Raw genomic sequence first — 23,810 nt, forward strand, 5'->3', positions numbered from 1 at the left:
TGAGGATATAATCACCTGACTTTGCAAAAAAATGCAGCTAAGTTTGACACACTTATGGAGTTTTTCAGGGCCTTCCCTGTGGCCATCCATCCATGGTCCCCAATCACTGTCTATATCCTCATCTTGTTTTACTTTTTTCAGAGCATTTGACACTCTCTGAAATATCCTTTCCCTCTCTCTTTCTCTCACTCACTCTCTCTCTCTTTCCTAATCTATTGTCTGAAGTGTCCTACTAGAATTTAAGCTCCAGGAAAACACAGATGATCACTGTAGTATACCTAGAACCTGGACACATGTCTGGAACATAGTAGGCACTCGATAAATACTTACTGAATAGTCAAACTCGCCCCTCAGTATAGTGATACCTATTGGGGACTGAACAACAGAAAGAAACAAAAATACTTCCTGTGATATACCTGAAAAGAGGTTCTACAAGGTCCTTTTCCAGAAAGTCATGATCGTTTTTGACAGCCGCAATGTTGATGGGAAATTGCGAATCTGAAAAAGAGAGAGAAACAAAAAGGTTTGTGTACCTTGTTTTATCTGAATGGGTACCAGCATATTCAAGCCACCAAGGTCTGTATAAGCCACTGACCTGACTAGCAGTTACTGCACATTACTATTGTTGGTAATGTTTAAAATAGCAGACACTTTTATTTTTACCATAATTAATTCTTTTAAGAGAACAATGTAAGTGTGAAATATGAGAATAATCAATCTTACATGGATAGGATTGAATACTATGTGCCTGTGTTTCTATAGCTCATCCTTGTCACAGACACAGCCTGACGTGGACTCGGAGAAGAGGGTTTACACACTCACCATCTGCCTAAAGTGCAAGCCACTGACTTCTATCCTGATGATTTTACACAATAGTTAGGAAATTTCCAGAAATACCCAAAGTTCATTGGTCTTAAATGTTCTCTTTTGTAGCAAAATCTTGATTCATTTTGAAATATCAGCGACTGATTCTACCCAAAGAGAAGAAAATTCCAGCACCATGACTTTGCTCCAATAGACTGTGCATGCCAACTTTGGAGGTCATGGGCAATAGTTAGAGCATTACGTTAAATTTGGGAACCTCATTCATGGAGGTAAAAGTCTAGAGATCATTGGAAATGAGACCATGGTCAAATCTGAAAATGCCAGTTCATTAACATTATCCTGCTATTTTTCTTTACCTTATATTGTGTACTGCCTATACGTCTCCAATCATGATAATCTAAGGGTATCTAAAACAGTGTGAGTAGGAAACAGAAATAATTCTACTTCTGCTGAAAAAAGTAATGTGAATGAATTCCAGATGGTGCCAGAATGAAGACTGCCTCGTTCTGCCAATGAGGGATTATGCAGTGGTGCAGAAACACAGACACCTAAGGCCGGCCGCCCTGGCTCCTCTCTTTCTAGCTGTGGAACTGTGGGCAAGTCAGTTAATCTCTTTTGGGCCTCTGTTTCCTCATCTGTAAAATGAGGATGATGATAATTATAATACCTACTCTTCAGAGGTGTTGTGAATATTAATGAATGGTATGAGAGCACTTCAAAAAAGTTTGCAGAAAAAAAGAGCGTGCCCTCTGCTCATTGTTGGGGTCTAATTCACTATGTATACGGATGATCCTTGAAGGAGTTAAAAGCTTTGGTTATAATTTCAGATATAAGTAAGGTATAGGTGAGTAAGTTTATTAAGTGTCAATTAAAGAATCGACGAAAGCAAGTACCATCCTGGCCATAATAAATGCACTTACTTAAAACTCAGGAGAACACCTGAGCCATATACCTTAACACTTTTCATATAAACTAAACAGAACCAGAGAAAACTCAAGACAGTTTTGTGACTTCTGGGAAATTTATCAACTAATTCATGGTAGTTTCAAGAAAACTGAGAGTAGCAAAGATAAAAAGTAGGAGAAAAATAAGTTAGAAAGTGCTGAAAAGCTGCTGACGGCAGCAGACTGGAAGGAAGACGTGGAGTTGGGGTTCGTGGTAGTGACAGGGGACTTAGCAGTGGCAAGTGGCAGGACAGCGGGCCGGGAGACCGCGCCCATTTCTCAGTTGGTGTCGGGACAAGCCCTGGGCATCGCAAAGGTGAGGGGAAAAGAAGCAAAGCGAACTGTTTGAGAAAAGAGCTGGAAGTGAAAACACGCCGGGGGTACACGCGGTTCAGTGTGAGGTCCCTGTGCCGAGCGGAGCGCAGGGCGACGCACCCTCGTACAGCTGGGCGTACTGCGGGAACCCGGCAGCTCGGAGCCACGCACACGCCTCCTTCGCCTCAGTTTCTGAAAAAGACAAGAAAGGGAAAGTCGTGAGTCCCACAGCCGCACGCCAGCACTCTGCCCTCTTCACCCAGGCGGCACGCGGGAGCTCGGTGCCAGCTCCGACAAAGCCTGCAGAGCAGACCACCCAGAAATGGGTGCCAAGAGAGAGAGACCCAGCCTCACGGTGCACCTGCCCCGGTGCACCTGCCCCGCGTCTGCAGAGGCGGACCCCGATGTCGTCCCCGTGTACGCGGATAGTGACGAAACCACTTTGTGTTCTGTTCACAGAACACAGGCTGAGCTTCAGGTGGGGGAAAAATGTCTTATTTATACACCAGGGAACCAGGGGACTGGGGAGGAGGAGGAAATACTTCTTTATAATCCTTAAATTTTTTTTTTTTTTAACGTTTCAAAGCTAAGGCTCAGAACATTTATTCAACATTCCTTTATTCTTTCACTCTTGGGATAAAGAAAAAATGACTATGACTGGATAGTCTATGAAAATGTATTGTCTCATGAAAAAGGGTATTACAGAAATCCAGTGTATTATTATTGCCATAATTCCACGGATGGCCTTAGTTCCCAGTGCATTCGGCAAGCGCGCTGGAATGGTTTCAGGCTGTGGAGAGCAGCTTGGAAGAACACGGCTGATTACCCAGAATTGAGACCTCAGTTTGAGGGGGCTGCCGGAACCTCGGAGGGCCAAGCCCAAGAGATGGATATGTCCTTTGGGTGACCGTTTTTGCTGTGGACGTACGAACAGCCCACTGGACCACCTGCTGGGGAGGCTGTGGGATGAGATGGGAGAAACCTACAGTATGTGCACCGGGTCACTTTTTGACCTTGTGAATCCTGGATCATTTCCCAACCACAATTCTGTTAGATAAATATGAATCCAGGGGAAAAGAAGTTCATCTGTCCAAAGTCTACTTTCTCCAAATGAAATTAAACAGCCTGTTATAACAGGTCTCCACCGAGGTCCCTTCCTCTGCTGTTGGGATGGGTCCCGGTCAGGTCATTGTATTTCCATTTACTGTGATGTTCATTTTTCTCTATAGCCAAAAGGAAAAGTCAAAATGCTCTACACTACCCTCGGCCATGGGTTTGAGATCACATCTCTGTGTCAAAAGCTCAGTGTCTGTGCAGCACAATGTTTGATGTGACAGAGCTATTTAATATATATTAGGAAAACTGACAAAAGGCCAGCTCTTACTCAGGCTCCAGTGGGAAGATCTGGTTGGACTGAAATTTGTTGCTAAATTCAGGGAAACAGCCTGTGGTGGGTGGCTTCTGTCCCAGAGCTGCTGCTGCCTCTGGCATCCTCTAATCTGCTGACATCCCCAATGTAAGAAAATAATCCAAGTGATTCATTTTCAGAAATAATTCAGTCCCAGCCGAAAAGTTGACTGACTGGTCCAGCCCATTCCTGGGGGGTCACTGTATAGGTAAAGTTGTCCTTGAGATGGTAATGAGTTTATAGCCCTTTATTGTTCTCTTCATTTCCTAATGTTGCTCCTTTCACAGGGTTGGCGGGCCTTCTTCGTGGGCTGGTCCTGAGCCCTCAGACAAAGAAATTTCTTACAAGGGGGTAATAATTTGGGCTAATCTTAGACGTCATCTGGGGAGATTGTGCACCCCAGCCAATGAGGAGGTGGGGGCAGGGACTTGCACACTAGGGAATAAATTGCTTGCCCCAGCCCTTTTCCGTGTGCCTGCCAGTCAGACACCCGAGCCTTGCAAGGCCGTAAGTAAAGTCTCGCTTCACTGTACCTCGTGTCTCTGTGTCCATCCTTTTGCCTTGGATGGATGAGGGTGTTTCTCACACCCAAGGACTGACAACTTCTAAATCTCAAGTTCCGTTTCTGACGTGAGGGTTTTCCATGCCCTTTTGACCAGCACAGACCTAACATGTACTCATTGCTCCCATATCTACATGGTTCAGAAATACCTGGGGCACCACTCTGGAAGCGGGAGCTTCGGTGAGTGTTTCTATCAGGAGGGGAGTCTCTGACATGCAGGAGCTTGGGCTAAATCGTGCTGCACTGGCTAACTTGGGCTTTCCATGTGGAAGGTCTGAAGGGCAATTATTACATCACTCCAAGGTTCTATTTAGCACTCGATTGAGATTCTGTATGCAAAGGCTTCCACCTTGATAACCACACAGTATTTCAGAGGAAGTAGGAAATGCAGTCTACTAGTAACGCATAGAAAATGCAGTGGGTGGCTACTAAGTCACAGACAAAATGTTGCCTCATACATTTTCAAGCTTCAGATTTGCTTTCCACTTCCATAAAATACAATGGGTAGTAACAAGAAAATATCTAATTTCTAGACATGCTGGAAGCTTAATTATGAGTCAGCAAGTCTTAGAGGGAAGCATGGAACTCTGTATTTTCTATTTTATTACTACATTTTCTATGATCACAGTGTAGGGTTAAGCAAGAGTCCCAGAGAGCCACGCTGTGAAGAACACTCAGAGGAGACCCGGCAGGTGGGGGCTCTACCACACAGAAAGCTCAAAGGAGAGTGGGCGGCGAGTGTATGAAAAGCACGCACCCCACCAGCCCAGGCTCGCGGGGGGCAGACCCTGGGGGTGAAAAGGAGCATGAGACGCGGAGAAGTGGGCAGCCAGGGATTCTTCCAGAAAAACTCTTTCTGGAACTGCGAACTCAGGCTGTGCAGTGGGATAGGGCTGAGGCTAGCTGGGAGATTTTATTGAAAAGTCTCTCCAGATCATTTCATTTTTTCACAAGAGCAACATGGATAATGAACTGGAATTCTGTTCATACACAAACATGAATCATCAAATCTTAACCAGAACCCAGCTAAATCAATCACTCAAATAAACTTATTATTATTATTTTTTAAATGGGTAGGCAGTTAGCTTGTAGGTGTCAGATGACAACAAAAACTGCAGTTAGTAAATAATAAATTAGAAGGAGCCATACCCCAGTCATGTTGGATGTGTTCTTCTCTTATCTCTCCCCACACCCAACCTGCCATTCTGTTTGCCCACATATCCCTCAAACACATGCCCTCCTTTACGTTCCCCCATCCTAGCTGCAGGCCCAACATCTTGATATTTCAACTGAAGGGCAAAATGAACTTTTGTTTTCCAGCTAGTGACAGAAGAGGCAAGCAAGATAACCTGGTATAGTCAACCACTATTAAATGTGAATTTGCCCATCTAATTGAGTTGGGGGGGGATTAAAAAGCCTTGCAATTTCTATTAATTCCTGACAGTTCTCTCTTAACACCTATCAGCCATATGCTAATGTGTACCCTCTGTGGCCCTTGCAGTGGCCAAAACGATTGGAGAATTAAAAGGAATCATTATTGTTCGCGTCATCATTTCACAAAGATCTGCCTAATGAGATTTCAATGAGGTTTGAAGAGAAGTGTGATCTTTTTTGTGCTCTTGCTAGCCAGCCCAATATTATGTAAAAGCATTAAAAGCTATTAAAATCACATATTGACAATTTCATTTTCTATTTGCAACCCTCACCTGCCCCTGTAGCAGCTCCAGGGCTACAAAGCAACACATCAGCTCACTGCAGCTCTCTTGCTGAAAGCCTCAGTGTGGGTAGCCCTTGCACAGAAGGGCTGCAGATTTCTACTGCAGTTACCATGCTACCCTGCCGGGGAAAATCCAATCCGTTTGGCTGGGTATCATGACAGAATTCCAACAGAACTTTTGTAATTAGTCTATGTAATAATCATTTCATTTTATTCTATAGCAGGTAACTATTTTTGCCTTTCCAACATCCTACCCCATTTCCGATAACAGAAACTCTCTATGTGAGGAGCTTCTTCTACGTAGTTTAAGTGGGCTGACACCCCTTGTCCCCCAATCTCACACTCTGGCCCTATCACCATCACTCACACGGGGTGACCTGCTCCTCCAGAGCACCCCATCCTGCTTAGCCTCAAGGAGCTCGAGGAGCTTTGGGACCTTAAGCCAACAGTTGTTTGGGGTTGAAATCAACTGGTTGGAAAGGGAGTTGGTAGCTTGGTCTGCACAAAAACTAAGCAAACCTTTTTACTGGTTGACTGAATAAATTCAGTAGATGCTTTGGGGCTAGGCATACTCTTCTGCCTCAAATCCACAATTCCACTTGAGGAAAAGTCACTGGCTTTACCTCAACTGCCTTACCTACATGCTTAGATGATTATGTGACCTCTGTCCGGAGACAGACTCGGTAGAGGGGTGCCGTCTCACTGGTGCTGTGATATGCACATTACCTTGGGCCTGAGAACAAAGCACTGTGGGAACAAACCATGCCCTGTGGTACGTTTTTACAAAGTGTTTTTTCATGTTTCTTCATTATAATGCTCAGTGTTGAAAACGTACTGAAAACTACAGAAAGTCACAATAAAAGAAAAAAAAATTTAACTCCTGCCCCGTTACTGATACATAATTTGATATGTTATTTGTCAAAATGGTAATATGGTAATATCTTAGGCTGATGCTTTTTTTCATGTAATAATACATTGTGAATATTTTCCCATATAATGATATTGTTTGTATTTTGTTTTCAGAATGATGCACATTTTTTAAATAACTTGGTTTTTGAATACTGCCAACTGCAATTGCCTGCTAGGAGGTTATAACATCCAGGTAACCAGCAGAAAAGAATGCAGTAGGACTTGAGCAATGCAGACTGATTGTGGAGAAGGCTGGAAGTCTATGTGAATCAGAAGAGATATACATGCTGTTTCTTTAAGGAAATATCATTTAGTGACTTGGGTATAAACAGTCAGTGACCAAGGCTTAGGAGGGCCTCCATCAAGCAAGGTGTTATATTGAGCACAGTCAGTCTTCCGCCCAGGGTTCGCAGGCCTCATCTCACTTACTATATTTCATTGGATTTTCAGCTGGTACTTCTAGCATGAACATGAACAGTATGTTCTCTCAGCTAAGCACTTTAAAGTACACTTTGGTTTACGTTATTCTCAGCATAGCAAATAATTTTCCATAGCTAACCCACAGGTATTGGGTATTCTTTCTAAATGACCAAAAATTCACATTAGGGCCAAATTAAAATGTGTTCTCATCCAAAATTTAGCTGGATAGAAGGAACCTGTTCTATTGTGCACAGTTTATGAAATGATTATATACAAGCATATGTCTTAATGTTGTTCTTAGAATTCTCCTCGAATTTCTGCGGACAAACTGGCTCCAATCTAAGTAGGTCTTCTATCTTAAATATTCATTAAAGTACTCAAGAGAAGTGGGGGAAAAGACAGCATGATCTCCAAGTGATTTAAAAAAGTAGGCTTGAGAACAGTGTTCTGTTTTATCATGTACACTGGCTAATTTGGTGGGCACCCTGTTTCTGAAAGATTATGGGTACCAGCAGGATGACTCAACCATCACAAGGTGTCTGCAGTGAATGCAATTATCACTATTAAAGTATATCAAAGGTATTAAAATTTCAACAGGCTCATAGTTGTTGGCTTAGGATAATTTATACAGCTGAGTTAACATCATTATTAATGTACTATTTAAGGCAAACGACTCTTTTGTTTTCAGACAGAATTTCTCAAGTGAATTCCCTGTTTACTGAAGGTGTATTTCTCAGGCCATATACTAGGCCAGTTTTATTAAAATCACTACCAGGGTATATATCTCATCTACATATATGAATATGAATGATGCAATCTCTAATATTACATGGAACCATATGCCACCATAATCCTCCTCCCAGGAGAGCTTTATAACCTTAATTACATGTGCAGGATGAAACATCAGGGTTTTAGTAGTAATAGGCTTTGACTTAGATCCCATGGCATGGTGTCAGGGATACATCTTTTTGTACTTTTTGAATTATTTATTAAGTCTATTATGACACGTAAAAGGCCTGAATAAGTCTTAAATGTATACCAAGTATAATATTTTTCCCTAACATGTATAACATTTTTTTCCCATGATAATCTAAGTTACTAAGAAGAGTTAAAATACAGGTTATTTAGAATGAATTTAAGGTTATTAATCACTAAATATTTAAAACAGTGAACCAGCTTATAAACACCCATTTTATCTCCCCATAATTGGAGGCAACTTTCTCCTTGATGTGTAACAAAATGTCTTGTCAGCAAGTATACTTCACAAAGTTTGTGGAAAAACAGAATTGAAAAATAACACAAATCTTTCCATGAACTTTTTGTTTTTAACTTAAAAAAACTTGAAACATGATTGTACATATCTGTGGGGACAGCGTTGCATATCAATATGGGTGGGAATATGTGATACTCAAATCAGGATAATAATCAGGATATTCAACCTTACACGTTGTAATTATTTTTTGTGGCCCTTTACTAATTTCTCACTAACCCCCCTCCCCCTTCTTCTTTCCCACCTCTGTGGGCCTCAGTTCTGTTCTCTCCTTTTTCCATGAACTTTTTGAAGAACACTTGTATGACGATAGGAGGAAGAAATTTGGAAGACGCATATAGCACTGTGACACCTAACTGGACTCAGTTAAGGCAGAGATTCATGGCTGTGTTCATGTGTCCTTAATTTCCCAAAAGCAAGAGTCACAGACATGCTGAGACATGGTATTCCATCAACAATTCTTATTTCCCAGGTCTTGAAATATCTTCTGCAAGGTGGATTCACAGCAAATCTAGTCATTTAAAATAATTTCTATTGGAGTAGAAAGGGTCGAGGAAATTTTGTACCTAAAGAATAGATTTATTCCTAGTTGCTCAAAGGTTGTTTTTAATCACACTTTTTTAGCTTGATTGGGGGAACCATATATATATATATATATACATATATATATATATTATGATACATATTATATAACATAATATATATAATATATAAATATAAAATTACCTTTATTATTTTAAAATAATTATTAAATTTATAATTAAAACATATATGAGGGTACTTCAAAATGTTCATGGGAAGATTTGTATTATCTTTTAATTCTATGCTTCCATGAATGTTTTGAAGTACCCTTGTATACATACACACACAGGTACACTTTTTTTCCTATGTTCACATTTTTTTATATATGTTCCCAATGATCCCATCCCCTTTCCAGTTCCCATGTGACTGGCGATTCTCCACCAGCAGGGAGGCATACGCTTCCCACCCCTCTGATGTCAGGCTTGGTCATGTGACCCACTGTGGCCAAAGAAATATGAGCAGAAGTAATGTATGCTAGTTTCAGGCAATGCTTTCAAGGGCCATTACCTGGTTCTGCCAGCTTTCCTGCTCTTTTTTCCTCTATCATGAGGCTGGCATGTCTTAGAGAGAGCCTGGGTCCTGGAATGAGGACACTGGGGACAGAGCTACAGCAGACCAGATGCTAATGTGTAATGTGAACGAGAAATAAAGTCTGTTGTACGTCACTGCAACTGGAGAGACAATTTGTTAAAGTGGCATAATCTGGCATAAGCTAATTTAACACAGCTGTCAGTTATTCATTCTACAGATGAACCATATGGAAGGAACTATGGACCTTTATTTCAACTTGAAATTGCTGCTGGATGTCATTAGTGTGGGATAGAGATGAGCTTGGAATTCTCCTTCCCTGCCTGCAGTGCACAGCCCATGTGAATTCAAAAAATGTTGTCAACAATGCACACGTGCATCCACGTGTGTGAGTGTGTGCACATAAGTTCACGTACAAGTGCACTACAGAAGATCAAAAGCTCGGTTGCGACTAAACAAGGAGAGTCTTCAGGAATATAAATAAGATTCTCCATGCCCATATTCCTAACAGTATAATTTAAAAAGAAAACAATCAATCCCCCACCCCAATCAATCTCAAAGAAAAAGAAAGCAGAAAATGTATGCTCTTCCAGCCAAATAGTTTCCGACCAGATTGTTTTGACTCAAGCTTGCATGAGGCGAAGTAGCCTTATTCTCCTCTTTTATTTGGTACAGATTGTTGCCATCAGGCGCTTGCAGTATTTCTCAGGGAGGCTGTGTGCACGAACAGGCGCACGAACATCCCCAGGTTTTGCAGTCGTGGAGCCACTGCCTACCACGAAACCCCAAGAGTTCCTCAAGATGGAGTCAGTTAAGCAACTGAAAGGCCTTAATAATTATTGTCACAAAATCTTAATTGGGCCTCTTCACATGTTAAGTTTAGGAACAAAATAGGAAATGGCAGAAGTCCATGTGTAAATACACAACTAATTCTAAATGGAGGCCCAGGTGGCTACCTCACATAATATGAATATAATTTAATTCCTTGGCTAGTTCTGGGGGGACATAACAAGTTTTAAAACAATTTTGGTTAATATGATGGTCTGCCTAATATGCTTGCCCAAATATTCACTGAATTCAGGCATAAAAGGATCATTTTCTCTAAGAACAGACTTGAATAAGAGATAAAAATGACATTTCCCCTTCAATGAATTCTAAGAGAAGAGTAGTAACATCTAAACCTAAGATTTGAGACACTCATGCAAACACACCCAAACCAAGGCTAACGTATACTGATAAAAGGAAACCAAATTGGCAATTTAAAAGTGCTACCAAGAGTCCTTTCATCACTCAAGTACGAGCTAACAGGCAAGCTTGCAAGATTTTGGTGATGTGGTTACACAATGACATGAACTCTGGATACCGCGCAGGCTGGCAAATCTGTCAGAACCAGCTCAAGCACCAGCTGAGCAGTCAGTACTGGATTTTAGCTGTATCCAAGAAAGGTGGTATGACAAATGACAAAACTGTCAGCTAAAGATACTACGCTTATTTATTTTCAAAAGTCAAATGAAAATAATTTCAATTTTCTGCTACTAACTAAAACAATAAGGAAAAAAAAAAAGGAAGGAAGGAAGGAAGGAAGGGAAAACCCACCATAATTCTACCTTCTACCACCTGGAGATTGATTGGTTGGCGTGTAGTCTCTCATTCTTTCATTATGAAGACATGTACGTGTATCCAGGCGAAGTACACTATTTTACACAATTTTTAAATAAAATCGTAATTTGCTTTTTCACTTTCTAAGCCAACAGATGTTCTTCTCAAACATTCTAGGTGGCTGAATAATATTCCTACTGCCATTACTTTAAAAAGCATCTTCTTTTATCAGCTCAGGCTTCCATAATCATGGGTTAAAAATAATCAATCCAGTTCTCTGGAAGCTTTCATTCTAAATAAAGAATTTCACCAGTACATGCATCCTTGTGAATGTATTTCAGGGACTACTTCTGAGTTGACATTTCTCATGTTATTTTACATTTTGGATTAAGACACATCTCATATGGTTTTAATTTATATTCTCAGCAGACTTCAAAAAGGAAATTCCAAGTGGAAGTTTATTCACACACCAGAACTATATTTAAATGATGCTACAGGGATGTCTTAAACTAACACAAGTCAGGAAGTTCAAAGTTAAGGTTAGATCCTGGACCAAGTTCCCACCTCTTCCTTCTCGAATGTCTTAGGTATTTGGAAAGTAGAGATTTTATGTAACAGCTGTTCTACTTGTTTTTGACCTCTTGAATATGTATTTGGACAATTTCAAAGATGTGTTTCACTTTATGTAATAACCTGGTATTCCCTGTTTGCTGAAGTTTCTAAGTGGCACTTAAAAAACAAAACAAAATAAACAAACAAACTAGATCAAATAAAGAAAAACTCCACATCTTGTTTTAATGACTGCTTGAATATTTGGATTCTACATGACTTTCCAAATCCTTTAAGATATCAAAAGGAAAATGTGACCCAAATTTGTAAAGTTAGCAAATTCACCAAAAGTGTAACTCTTTAAGATAAGCCAATTTTATTTTTGTGCAGATTAATGTTATTGCTTTAAAGGGGATCTTAAAATAAAGACACATGCTAATTTCATTTTGCTCTTAACTAATGTCATATCTATTATTTAAATAAAACTCGTTTCTCCTCTTATTGAATGCGTATACTTAGTTCTATAGATTAACTTTTTAAAAAGAGCTTGTGGATTTGTTAGAAAATGCTGCTTTATTTGAGGGCGTAAGCGGACTAAGCGGATACACGAGAGAGAACACGGCAGAAAGTGGCAGACGCAAGGGCTGAGCCCACATTCTGCCTCCACCTCTCGTTACCTTTGCGACCTCGGGTAGGTTAGCTTCAGCATGCCTCAGTTTCCTCATCTATAGAATGGGAACACACAACGGTACCTACCTCCGAGGGTTGTTGTGAGGATTAAATGATTAAGTCACTGTAAAGTGATTGGACATGTACCCAGAGCATAGTATTTGCTACTATTACTAGGGCGGAGGTGCTCACTGTTACCTTCCCATAGTGGTTCTGCTGGATGGTCTCTGATTCTCCCCACTCAGCTCCTCTTCATTTGGCCTTCAGAAGTGGAAAGTATTTATCTTTATTTATTGTTCATCAGACATCTGGTAGGAGCACCGTGGGAGAGTGCAAGGCTGTGGGCAGCCGGGTCCTGACTGGTAGGTTTCTAAGTTGAGCAGGAAGACAAAGACCCTTCCAGGCATCACTACAACCCAAGAAAGCAAAAGCCCTCCAGAACAGGACAATGTCCTCCAGGTTCAGAGCAAGAGGGGGCATTTTGCAGAGGTGACCAGCAAAAGTCTAGCACATGAGGTGAGATTCAAGCCAGAAGTTTAGCTGAACGGTTCTGTCCATCAGCAACCCCACTTCTGTTCACTGCTGATTTGGGAGCTGGGACTCCTGGGGACTTGGTGCCTTCCTGGCAGTAGATTCTTGTGCTCCTGCATCTGTGCCTGCAGGAGGACTTTGGGTTCACATGGCCCCTGCCAACGTGTACCCAGATTCTTCTTATGACAGGTATCTAACAGGCAATTCACTTTTATATTCTATAGGGTGATTCATTACACACTTTCTGTTAAATGATGCTGTATCTCAGGAAGCCATGCTTCACACCACACAGCACTGTTTAACAAGATGTAATGACAGTCATACAAGATGTGACACTTGGAAAACAGCAGCCAGGGCCCTGTCCTCAAAGGCTGTTAACTTTTAGGATATAAACACCAAGCTGGGGAAAAGTCTTGCGATTATAGTTTACAATGTGCTTACCAGTTAATAAGTAAAATATTAGCCACCACGTGCCTGATATGTGGAGCTCTCAAGGGCAAAGATGTGTTAAAACATAACCAAACAGCAGAACCTTGGGAAGAAATCTGTATCAGACATGTGGGCTTCATTAAGTGAAATGCCTTCAGAAGATTATTTTTCCATGTTATGAGAAAAAAACTGAACAAATAAGTAAATTGTGAGCAAGAGATGTGAGCTTCCTGTGGATTAATGACTGGAAGGACCTGAGGGTTAATGTGGAGCTGAGGGTTATTGACCTCAAGAGGTCATGAGTCTCCCAGGTAGGCTTCCCGCCAAGGTCATTCTCACTATGAAAAACATTCTGGGTGAATATTTAGGGATCTGCTTTGTGAGGAGGCGACTGGGAAAGTAATTCAAATACTATTCAAATACTTGAAGTCATTTACATTCAAAAGCAAAGAAATATTTTGCTCTTATGTCTAAAATGATAATAGTGTTCCGTGACTGCTCAAATTATACCTAATGCTGAACAGAAAATCTAGAAAGCAGTCCTCCTGAACCTTTTGTTTTTCCAAAATAAAGAACATCAAGTAAGTATTAACACAATTTTTAAAAATTAAGATGAAGTCTGTCTGGCTCAGGCTCATGAATGAATTGGAGGTTGCTAACCTGGGTTTTTTTTTTTTTTTCCTTTTTTGTCTTTTTTTGTGACCAGTAACGGGATCGCAACCCTCGGTGTCGTGCCCGCACCACGCTCAACCAGTGAGCAGACCAGTCTGTATATGGGATCCGAACCCTCGGCGGGAGCGCCGCCGCGCTCCCAGGTGCTGCACTCTACCGAGTGCGCCACCGGGCCGGCCCTAACCTGGGGTTTTTAGATAGAATTCAGGGGCGTGGGAAGCCTTTTGTATGTAAACACTGTTGTATAGGTGCTTTCATTTTTGACCACATAAATCTTTAATAAGGTGTAAGTATATAACAATTGAGGTAACAATTTGCAAAGGTTTTTAGTAAATGAATTATTTTTAAACCTAGCCATTTACTATGCCAGCTGTATTTTTGGCAAAAATGATTTGCCTGTTCAGTGATAAATTCTCATTGCATTTCACCATCAGCTGCCCCAGATTTGTTTTCTGAAATTTAAGAAAAATTTGCTAATAGAGGTCCCTTTCAAGTTTACACTTATAGGTGATCACTAATGGCAAACAGCATTCTGCAGAACATTATTCTTCATTAAGATTTCAGCCTGCAAATAAACCCACTTAAAAAGGGGATAAATGATCTTCCAGTGGTTAACACTGAACTTAAACATCTTAAATAGTTAATCTACAGAGGTGAGTGGATTTTCCCCTTTCTGAATAAGATTAAGTTAGCAGCAAGAGGACTTTAAAGAGACTAGAAAGATTATCAGAGAAGAGCAAAAAGTGTCTCTCACTGTATTTTTAATAAAATGCAGGTTTAGATAACTCAATTTTTTTTAAAGCAGGCTGAGGGCCGAGTGTTTACCTAAGAGGCTCCTAATAGGCACATAATCCAAGCAAGAGTGAGCAATCCAGGCTTTAGTAATTTAGAAAAATAAGATACTAGACATTTTTCAGTTGCCAATTTTGAACAATTATCTCCTCTGCTCTATGCAATTTTTTCATTAAGACATTTTTATTACTTTGAACTAAAAATCTCAAGATACTCAAAGCTTTAAAAGATCTAATGTTATCAAACATAAAATTAACTCACACCCAAAATAAAATGTATTTGTATAACACCATACTAGTTTGCTAAATTCAAATTTTTTATATGACTGCTTTATTAGAATCAGTTAGCCCAAGAAGGAGACAAGTTTATGCACCTTAGAAGAGACTTAAAAGACTGCCAGCTTTGTCCTGCTCTGTGCCTGGGAACTATCAATATTAAATTTTGAAACTTGGAGAGAAAATCTCTCTCTCTCTCTCCCTCTTCCCCCCCCAAATGTGTATTCATGCACATGCATTCTGTAAACATGTCATAGGTAAAACTGCAAGCATCCTTGAACAAATATGTGGATTTTGTATCCTCTCAAATTATGCCATTGTGGGTATATATTATCTGATTGGAAACCAGATTGCATCTTTACATTTCCAGTTCTTAGCCTAGAGCCTTGCAAAATGGTTATCACTTAGTGAATGTTGACTGAATGCATGAATGACTGTATTGAGAGGAAAATATGTGTAGATCTGGAAGTCAATAAACATCCCAAACATTCAGGTCTCTCCAAATTCACAGGGCTGCTGTAAATATGGGAACATGTATTGTGAAACTTTGCGACTGTAAAACCCTTTATGAAAATAAGGTAAGGTCATTCTTCTAGTTGTGATTCCGCCTGTGGGATACATGCCCATAGATTTCCTTGGGCAGCAATGTCCTTTCCTACCCTTTGTATATCTCGATGTTGCCCCTGTTTTCTGAAGGGCGGGGCATTTGACATGGTCCCGATGATGACTGGGAGAGTTGTTTCTGCTGGCTCTGATCTCTTCCTTTTCCCTCTGCAGTGAATCCTTGGGAGTTCATGCACACAGAGTACTGCAAGATTTCATCTTGGAAGAACACATCAAAAAAAGATTTTCCTGTTTTCCCAGAAAGGAATCAGTCTCCCTTTTTAAAATCATTAAACCTGATCGGGGCACATTCATATTTGAGAACAATCAGTCACAACTGTCGAAAAAGAATATCACAGGCCTTTCAAATGTTTTGACCACAATCTTCAGTAAGAAATACACCTATAGTTGTGAACATGCACACACCCACACATGCACACACACACATAGACCGAAACAAAGCTTCACGAAACAGTAGTTACACTTCATATATGCAAGGCCATCTGACATTTTCTGTCTCATCCTATCCTATCCCATCCTGTCCAAAATTGCTGGTCAAATCCACTAACTGAGGGTATGAAGACCCTCAATTTAAAGAACACTGTCTTAGGTGACACTTGGTTATATAAGAAGCATCTGTTAAATAAATTAGTGAATAAATTGAGTCTGATACATGGGGGTCTTTCTAGGCTCTTCTCTCCTCCATTCCCCATATTCTTACAGCACAACCCCACAACCTGCCAAATTTGTCTCTTAAATGTATTTCTCAAACTCCTATTCTCCTCTCCAACTCCATTCCCTGTGCCTTTGTTTAGATCCTCATCATGTCCTGGGACTACTGCAACGGAATCCCAGTGGGTCTCCCTGCTTCTTGCTTTCCTTACTTCTGTAAAATGCAGATATGATCCTCCTCCTTAAAACTCCTTCATGCCCCCTGTCACCTGGAGAATGAAGTGCCAGCCCGTGGCCATGGCCTACACGACCTCCCTGACCTGGCCTGTGCCTGCTTCCGGGGCTCATGTTGGAACTGCCTGGAGTTCCGCAGCCCCAGGCTGCTGGTGCACATCCCACATTCATGCTTAGGCTGCTTCCTCTCCTTCATCCGCCATGTGCCTCCTCCTTTTTTTTTGTTTTTTCCTGACTTGCTCTCATTTGTCTTCTATAAAGATTCAGCTGAGACATCAGCTCCTGAATCCAGGTTGGCCTCTGGACTTCCTTGCATCTATTCTAGTCCTTTTGAGATTATACTGGATTGCTCTTGTTACACATCCATCTCCCCATTCGACCACTAGCTCCTCAAGGGCAGAGGTTGCCTTGTTCACTTTTTGCACCACTAGTGCCTAGCAGAGGAAGCCAGTGTGTGTCCAATACAAGCTGGATAGAGAAAGAGCTGAGAAGCACTTTCCCTGCTCTGCCAGAATCTCAAGCCAGAATGAACTGCATCCCCTTGGTTTCTTCCCAGCAAAGGGCCTCCTTGTTGCTGCTGGTCACAGGTCTTTGGCAAAGGGATCTTTTAACCCCTTGAAAAAGCCCTTCTGCTTTATTTCTCCTTTTCTGGTTTGATTTAAGGGGCTGAGGGGCACATGCCACTTTTCATAGCTTTTTTTCCCAATCTACTTGAGAAGCCTGCTGCTACTGCTGCTGGGGCTGAGGTTGGGCTGAGTGCCAGGCTCTAGACTTGGTCAAAAACAAATCAATGACATGAAATCTCATGCAGCTTCGAGGCCTTCCGTGTGGGTTTGGAATAGTGGTGGGAAGTCAAACTTGGTCCAGAATCATTTCCAGTCTGGTGAAACCTTGGAGAATGAGGGTAGTTCTGGCGATGAGGATTAGGGCCCTTCATGAGCAGCTCTGAAGCCTAGTTCAGTCCACGCCACCCAAATCTCCCTAGATATGCCCTGGAGGAAACCCAACCCCTCCAGGCTGCCCCATTCATACCTCCAGGGGAATCATCCAGCTGGTTCATCATGGTACACCTGGGGAAGGGAAGATGCGGACATCCTTTCAATTAGAGTAGAGTGATGCCTCCCCTCCCTTGAAATGTACCTACGCTCAGCTATGACTATGTTAGTTCTTAGGAGCAGAGGAAAAATGTGTGATGCAATGAGGTGAGCTTCTTTTGGGCACTAAACAAGTTGGGTCTGCCTGAGAAGACCCTTCCCTCTACTCTGCTTAGATAAAACTTCTTCATCCTTGAAGGTGTAACTTATTGGACACCTCCTCCAAGAAGTCTTCCCTGACCCTTCTAATGCTTACAGTCATCACCACTCTATGATCCCTGGCCATCTTGAACTGTCATTTGACCTGTTATATGTAACCATGACTTCCATCTGTCTGTAGACTTCAAGTCTGAGCACAGTGAATTTGCAGACAGTAGGGGCTGAATACAGGTTTGTGGTGGTTGTGGCCATTGTGGCTACTATTAATAGCTAACATAAAAGACAGGCTTGTAGGTGGGCAAGGCTGATGAAGACTGATGGCCATTGCTAATTTCTTGGGCTAGAAAAGTAGACAGACATGGGGGAAAGAAATGAATGCCCTTAATGGATGATGTAAAAGCAGGAACAGATAAAGGAAAGGAGACAGCAAGTTCAGATATGAAAAGTCATCAGAGAGGAAGGTAGCAGTGGGGAGCAGCGCTGAGTATGGGCTGACTGTAGGGTCACAAACCACATTACATCTCAAAGCCCAGTTTTCTCAGCTTCAAAAGGTGCATAACGTTACATACACTCTTCATAGTGGCTGTAAGGATGTCGGAGAAACTCTAGAACAAGGAAGGGCATTCAGTCCACCACTGTAATTTTGGTCCCCAGCACACGGCTTTGACTTGACTTTATATTTATATTTGTTGAACAAAATGAATTATGTAATTTGACACAGAGCAGGCACTTAAAAATTGGAGCTATTATTATTTGCTGAAATGAATACTTTTCACAGTTTCCCACTGAGGTACCCAAATGGCAGAAGAACATAAACAGATACCCCCAATGAATTCGTTTATTTCCTCCTGTATATAGTGGAAATATAACATGGCAATACTTGTTTTAATACAAAAAGCTTTCCTTCAAATTTTCTTCAAACTGATGTTCCAAGATGTAGCTTCTAAACACTTGAATATTTTGCCTCATTGAAGAGGCTCAGATATAAATTTAAAAAAGAACCTCACTTCTAAAGAGAAGATCTATTTATTTATTTTTAATAACAGCCTCCCTGTATACCAGAAAATGTGGGGTTTAGGCAAATTCTGACCCATTCAAGCCAGGATGACATTATAGTGGATCTAGATACCTGACTTTAAAGAATTGAGAGTCACACAGGCAACTGACTGCTGATGTTGACTAAGCTTAAGATCACAGGATGAAGGCAGAATCTCTACTCAGCAATATAAAGTGCTGGTGTGTAAACAAAGACTTTCTTGAATACATATATAATTTTTTTAGGCTGCTGGCCGGTAAGGGATTTTGAACCGTGACCTTGGGATACTTCTTGAATGTATTTCCATAAAACAGCTGGAGACCTTATGTTCTAAAGGTCATCTGTGCATTTTATGTAGGAGTGCAACCAACACCATGTAAAGATGACTTCAGAGACAGACCCAAATCTGATCACTCACTCTCCTGCTTAGGCTCCTTCATGGTTCTCAAATCCAAGAACAGGAAGCAATTCTGGAGTTCAGCATGGGTCCCAGGTATGTCCTTCTGTGCCTCAGCTGCCCACATGCCCAGACTCCAGTGGAGCTAATTGACTTGAGGTTCCCTAGCACTGCCACCCCCAACTCCCGTCCTCCGCTCCCTGTAGGCACTTTTCCCTCTGTCTAGAATGACCTCCTCCCCTTTCATCGGACTAGTTGATTCTTATTCTCCCCTGCCCCCACTTCTTTAATTCTCAGCTCCAGTTTTATCTTCTCTGCGAAGTCCTTCCTGACGACCAGACCATGGCCAATCCCGTTGCACAAGCACAAAACAAAGGAAGGTTAGCAGTCCCTGTGGCCCTCGGACCCACCAGCACTCACCCTGGTACTGAATTTTCAATTTACTCTGCTTTTCTGTTTCCCTCCACAGGCATTGTCTTGGCATTCTCTGCACCAGCTTGGTGTCCAGCACCTCAAAGGGGCTCGAGTAATGTTTGTGTGGAAAACTGAGGAAGCTTCCAATGCAGATGCCAAAAGAAATTCAGAGCAGGGAGCAGACCATAGTACTCTCTCATGCTTCCTCTGCTAGCAGTGGAGAGAAACCTCACGATCTCCAGGGACCTGTGGAGCCTCAGCTGAGATTCCAAGCCTCCACGCTTCCTCCCTCATTCTTTTCATCCACATTAAGGAGGAACACCAAAGTTTTGCATCACAACCTCAAAATAAAGTCTCAGGGAGAAAGGATTCTTTTTGGAACAGAAAGAACCACACACTTTCCAATGAACGAAAGCCCCAGATAGGACTAAGATGTAAGGTGGAGCATGTCCCACTCACTCACATTATCAACAGAGTCTTTTAGTAGTAAACAGAGCTCTACTCACAAAGAAACAGCTCAAGAGTTACATTATAATTCCAATGGCTATTCTTTTGTTTGAAATTTCCATCTTTTCTTACATGCCTTTTAAGACTATGAATAGAGTTTTAAAACATTCCACAGTTGGCTAAAAGAAGCAAAGATGATGTTTCTAAGAGGCTTGCTCCTCCTTGGTGCAAAAAGTACCCTCACAGCGTAATGCAGGTGCTCACCAACCCATGCTCATGAGCGCTTTTACATTTTACGACACTTCTCTCAAGTGTGGTTTCTATTTACATTGTAAACTTACATATAATTTAAACAATAAGCACATATTGTTAATTATATGTTCCATCCCTCACCAATTTCATAATTCGATGATATGAGCAAATGTAGAGTATTTAAGACTAATAATCTCAATAGAGCAAAAAAAAAAATTTTAGGCTTACTAAATTCTATTTTAAAATTCTCTTTCGTTTAATGGCTTCTATTAGGAAAACCCAGAAACCACCAAATTACAAATAAATTCTGCCAGAAACCTCCCTTGAAACTTTGCTTCAGGTATTTACAACCGTTCTCCTCAGGCTTCAGAGCAATACCTCCTTGCTTCTAGTTGTGCTATGAAAATAGGTGGGAAATGCTTCATAGCAGTGCTTTGAGATGCTTGTCTGGGAAAGTGGAGGACTGTCACCAATGCTGATGGTGTCATTTCTGAAATTCCAGCTCCGGTCACTCTCACATCTGGCTACTTTTCTAGTCTGGAGTTCTCTCTCCCTGCCCACACACCTGACCCCTGGGGAAACACTGAGTCACTTCCTGTCTGTTCCACTTGTGGCTAAACTTCCCCTTCTGTAAGAGGCTTGACCTGGGGGATGTGAGGAGCATTTCAGAGGGAGAGGGTGGCTGGGAAGTCGAGCAGAGGGAGAGAAGGGTCCCTCTCCATCTGGGCGACTCGATTTTTGGGGAGATAATTATTACCATCGCAGTAATGACCTGAGTTGGCCATTACTTAATACTTGATTTACTTCCAGGATCCTGATTCCAACCTTTGCCTTTCTAGTGCCTATTTGCAACTTTGGAAAGGAGGGACGGTAAAAATAAATACATAAATAAAAAGCAACTCATGAATATTACATTTATAAAAAGTCCGATTGAGCACCCCTGAGACCTGATCAAAAGAAAGTGGTTGGGCATGCATTTTATTGAGACTCCTATCTTCATTTGTCATTAACTATTTCTTAATTAATAAGCTAATTACTTAACAAATGTGGGTGAACTATGCCTCCGAGTCTCCCTTGTAGTTAGGGCACATGAAGGAGACTGGCCAAAGGCACAAGAGTGAATCTGCCATGTGATCTACCACCCGCTCTCCTTCCCTATCCTCCGGTGGATGTACCAGTGCCCAGGTGGCCTTGGAAGCGTCTAGCTGAGGTGGGGAGCTTCGGTCAGCCTAGATGTGAAGCAGAGTCTCCTGCCCCCAGTGTGAGTGGGAAGCAGACTTTCAGACGGTTAATATCATAAATGCTTTGAGGACAGGGACCTCTGCCTTATTTGCCATTTAATCCCCAGTGGCTATCAAATGCCTGGAAGAGTAGGTATATGGCCAGTGTTTATGGGAATAATGAATGTTGAATGAGTCATAAGATTATGTACGTAAAAATTAAAAATGACCACAGAGACAGTTCTGAGAAAAATCTCTGGGTACACTTTGCTACTACACAGTCACTCACACACACGCTCAACTTCACTCTAAATATTACTCAATAACTCTTTTGTCTTTTATGTCCATTTTCATTTTCGTGGAAACCATTCTACTTTCAATACACACCCACACTAAGATAGGTTGTGAAACAGCTTCTTTTGAAAAGTATTCAATTTTTCTCCCTAAAAAAACTGTTTCAGTTGACTGAATAGGTTTGTTTCATTGCTCATCCGTTTTCGAGAATTAAATGCTTTTAAAAAGCAGTTTGGGGCTATCTAGACTTCAGTGGCAGATCCCCTGAGGGGACACTGACTGGGTGGGGAAGGCTTCCTTGCTCCACATTTTCTTCATAAAGAAAGCTCTTAGGCAAGTGAGACTAGCCATGAAAATGACAAATGGAAAGACACTTTGCCTTAATAACAAAACCCACCAAATGCCTTATACTTTTGTATTTATTTTCAGGCTAAACTTGATTTCTAGGCTTAAGACTATGAAGCGACATTTGGTGTTTCCTTTTTTAAGTCAACTGTTTCCGTTCAGGATATAATAGAAAAAAGAGAGTCTGCAGAGGGCAAAGACTTTTACAGAATAAGATGTCCCTTGCAGAGAGTCAAGAGGCGCCACATGAATGGCCCAACAAAGTGGCTAACTAGCTATGTGATATTGGGCACAAACCTTATGTTCTGCTGAGAGTACCTGAAGTCAGCAAAGCCAATGACACTCTGCAACAATGTCATAGGATTCCAGAGAAGGTAAATTGTGCCCTGATGTCCTGGCTATATGACTGTAGGCAAAAGCCACACCCATGCTAACTGAATCCAAGAAAACCCATAGGAACATTGTAGGAAAGTTACGGTTTGTCTAACACTTCGTTGCTAGGAAAGCATTGTTGACAAGCTGAAATCCAGACGGTTTATGTGATTTCATATTGTGGTCTCTGACTTAGCAAGCTAAAACATCCCCCAAAACCACAGCCTCAGCTGCTGTGTCTTTGTCCTTGACATCAACCGCAACTGGTTCTTCTTTTTCAATTTTATTCATAAATGTAACATTTGTATCTTTCCCTGTTTTGTAATCCACTTCTAATAAAAATGAGAAGACAGACAGGATTCTAACTGTAGGGAGATGAATAAAACTGCATTTTGTAAGGCAGTCAGTTACTATCAGGTCTAGGTAAATGACCTCGTACTGCACCCAGCCTCAACTCTGGCTCTGGGTTCACATGGTCTTGGACATTGTGTCACTGAAATCAAGTTACAGGAATCTGCGAGCTCGAGTCTGTTTGTTAGCAGTTCCCATAGCACTTGACACAGTGTCAGGCGCATGGCAGCGTGGTAAAACTTGTGGGCAATTCACGAAATAGTTGTTATTAAAAAGGCAAAAGTAAAAAATTTCTAGAGCATGTGAAGGCTTTGGGCATTTTGTAGTTTGGCTGGAAATAAACATTTGCTATAATTACAGTATTTACTAAATAGGCAATACATTACTTAGACGCTAAAACAGTATGTTGGTAACTTTGCTTCCAGTATTCCTGATTTTGTTAATCATAATCATGCACACTTTTTATTAGAATTTATTGAATCTGGGGCCGGCCCGGTGGTGCACTGGAGAGTGCACCGCTTGGGAGCGCGGTGGTGCTCCTGCCGAGGGTTCGGATCCCATGTGGAGACCAGTTCCCGCTCACTGGCTGAGCGCGGTGCCGGCGCAACACCGAGGGTTGCAATCCCGTTGCCGGTCAGTAAAAAAGACAAAAAGGAAAAAAAAAAAAAAATTTATTGAATCTGGGGCCGGCCCGGTGGTGCACTGGAGAGTGCACCGCTTGGGAGCGCGGTGGTGCTCCTGCCGAGGGTTCGGATCCCATGTGGAGACCAGTTCCCGCTCACTGGCTGAGCGCGGTGCCGGCGCAACACCGAGGGTTGCAATCCCGTTGCCGGTCAGTAAAAAAGACAAAAAGGAAAAAAAAAAAAAAGAATTTATTGAATCTGTTAAAATGTTGCAGTTTTTAAAACATACATTCAGGAATGT

General features: G+C 41.6%; 1 protein-coding gene across 1 annotated transcript in view; it reads right to left on the bottom strand.

The window, feature by feature from the left end:
- The window catches only part of LOC103600043 (stAR-related lipid transfer protein 13-like), a gene marked incomplete at its 3' end in the record, with an annotated part of 139,957 nt that overhangs the window by 16,848 nt on the left and 99,299 nt on the right, over positions 1 to 23,810 (bottom strand). Inside the window, exons 2-3 of the mRNA XM_008584273.1 lie at positions 2,205 to 2,276; positions 417 to 498 (exon numbers count right to left, since the gene is read on the bottom strand). Of these exons, the coding sequence (XP_008582495.1) occupies positions 417 to 498; positions 2,205 to 2,276 (154 nt within the window). The remainder of the gene's footprint in view (positions 1 to 416; positions 499 to 2,204; positions 2,277 to 23,810) is intronic.

Source organism: Galeopterus variegatus, unplaced genomic scaffold (assembly GCF_000696425.1).
Source record: "Galeopterus variegatus unplaced genomic scaffold, G_variegatus-3.0.2 Scaffold3196, whole genome shotgun sequence".
In the NCBI taxonomy this organism is placed as follows: Eukaryota; Metazoa; Chordata; class Mammalia; order Dermoptera; family Cynocephalidae; genus Galeopterus; species Galeopterus variegatus.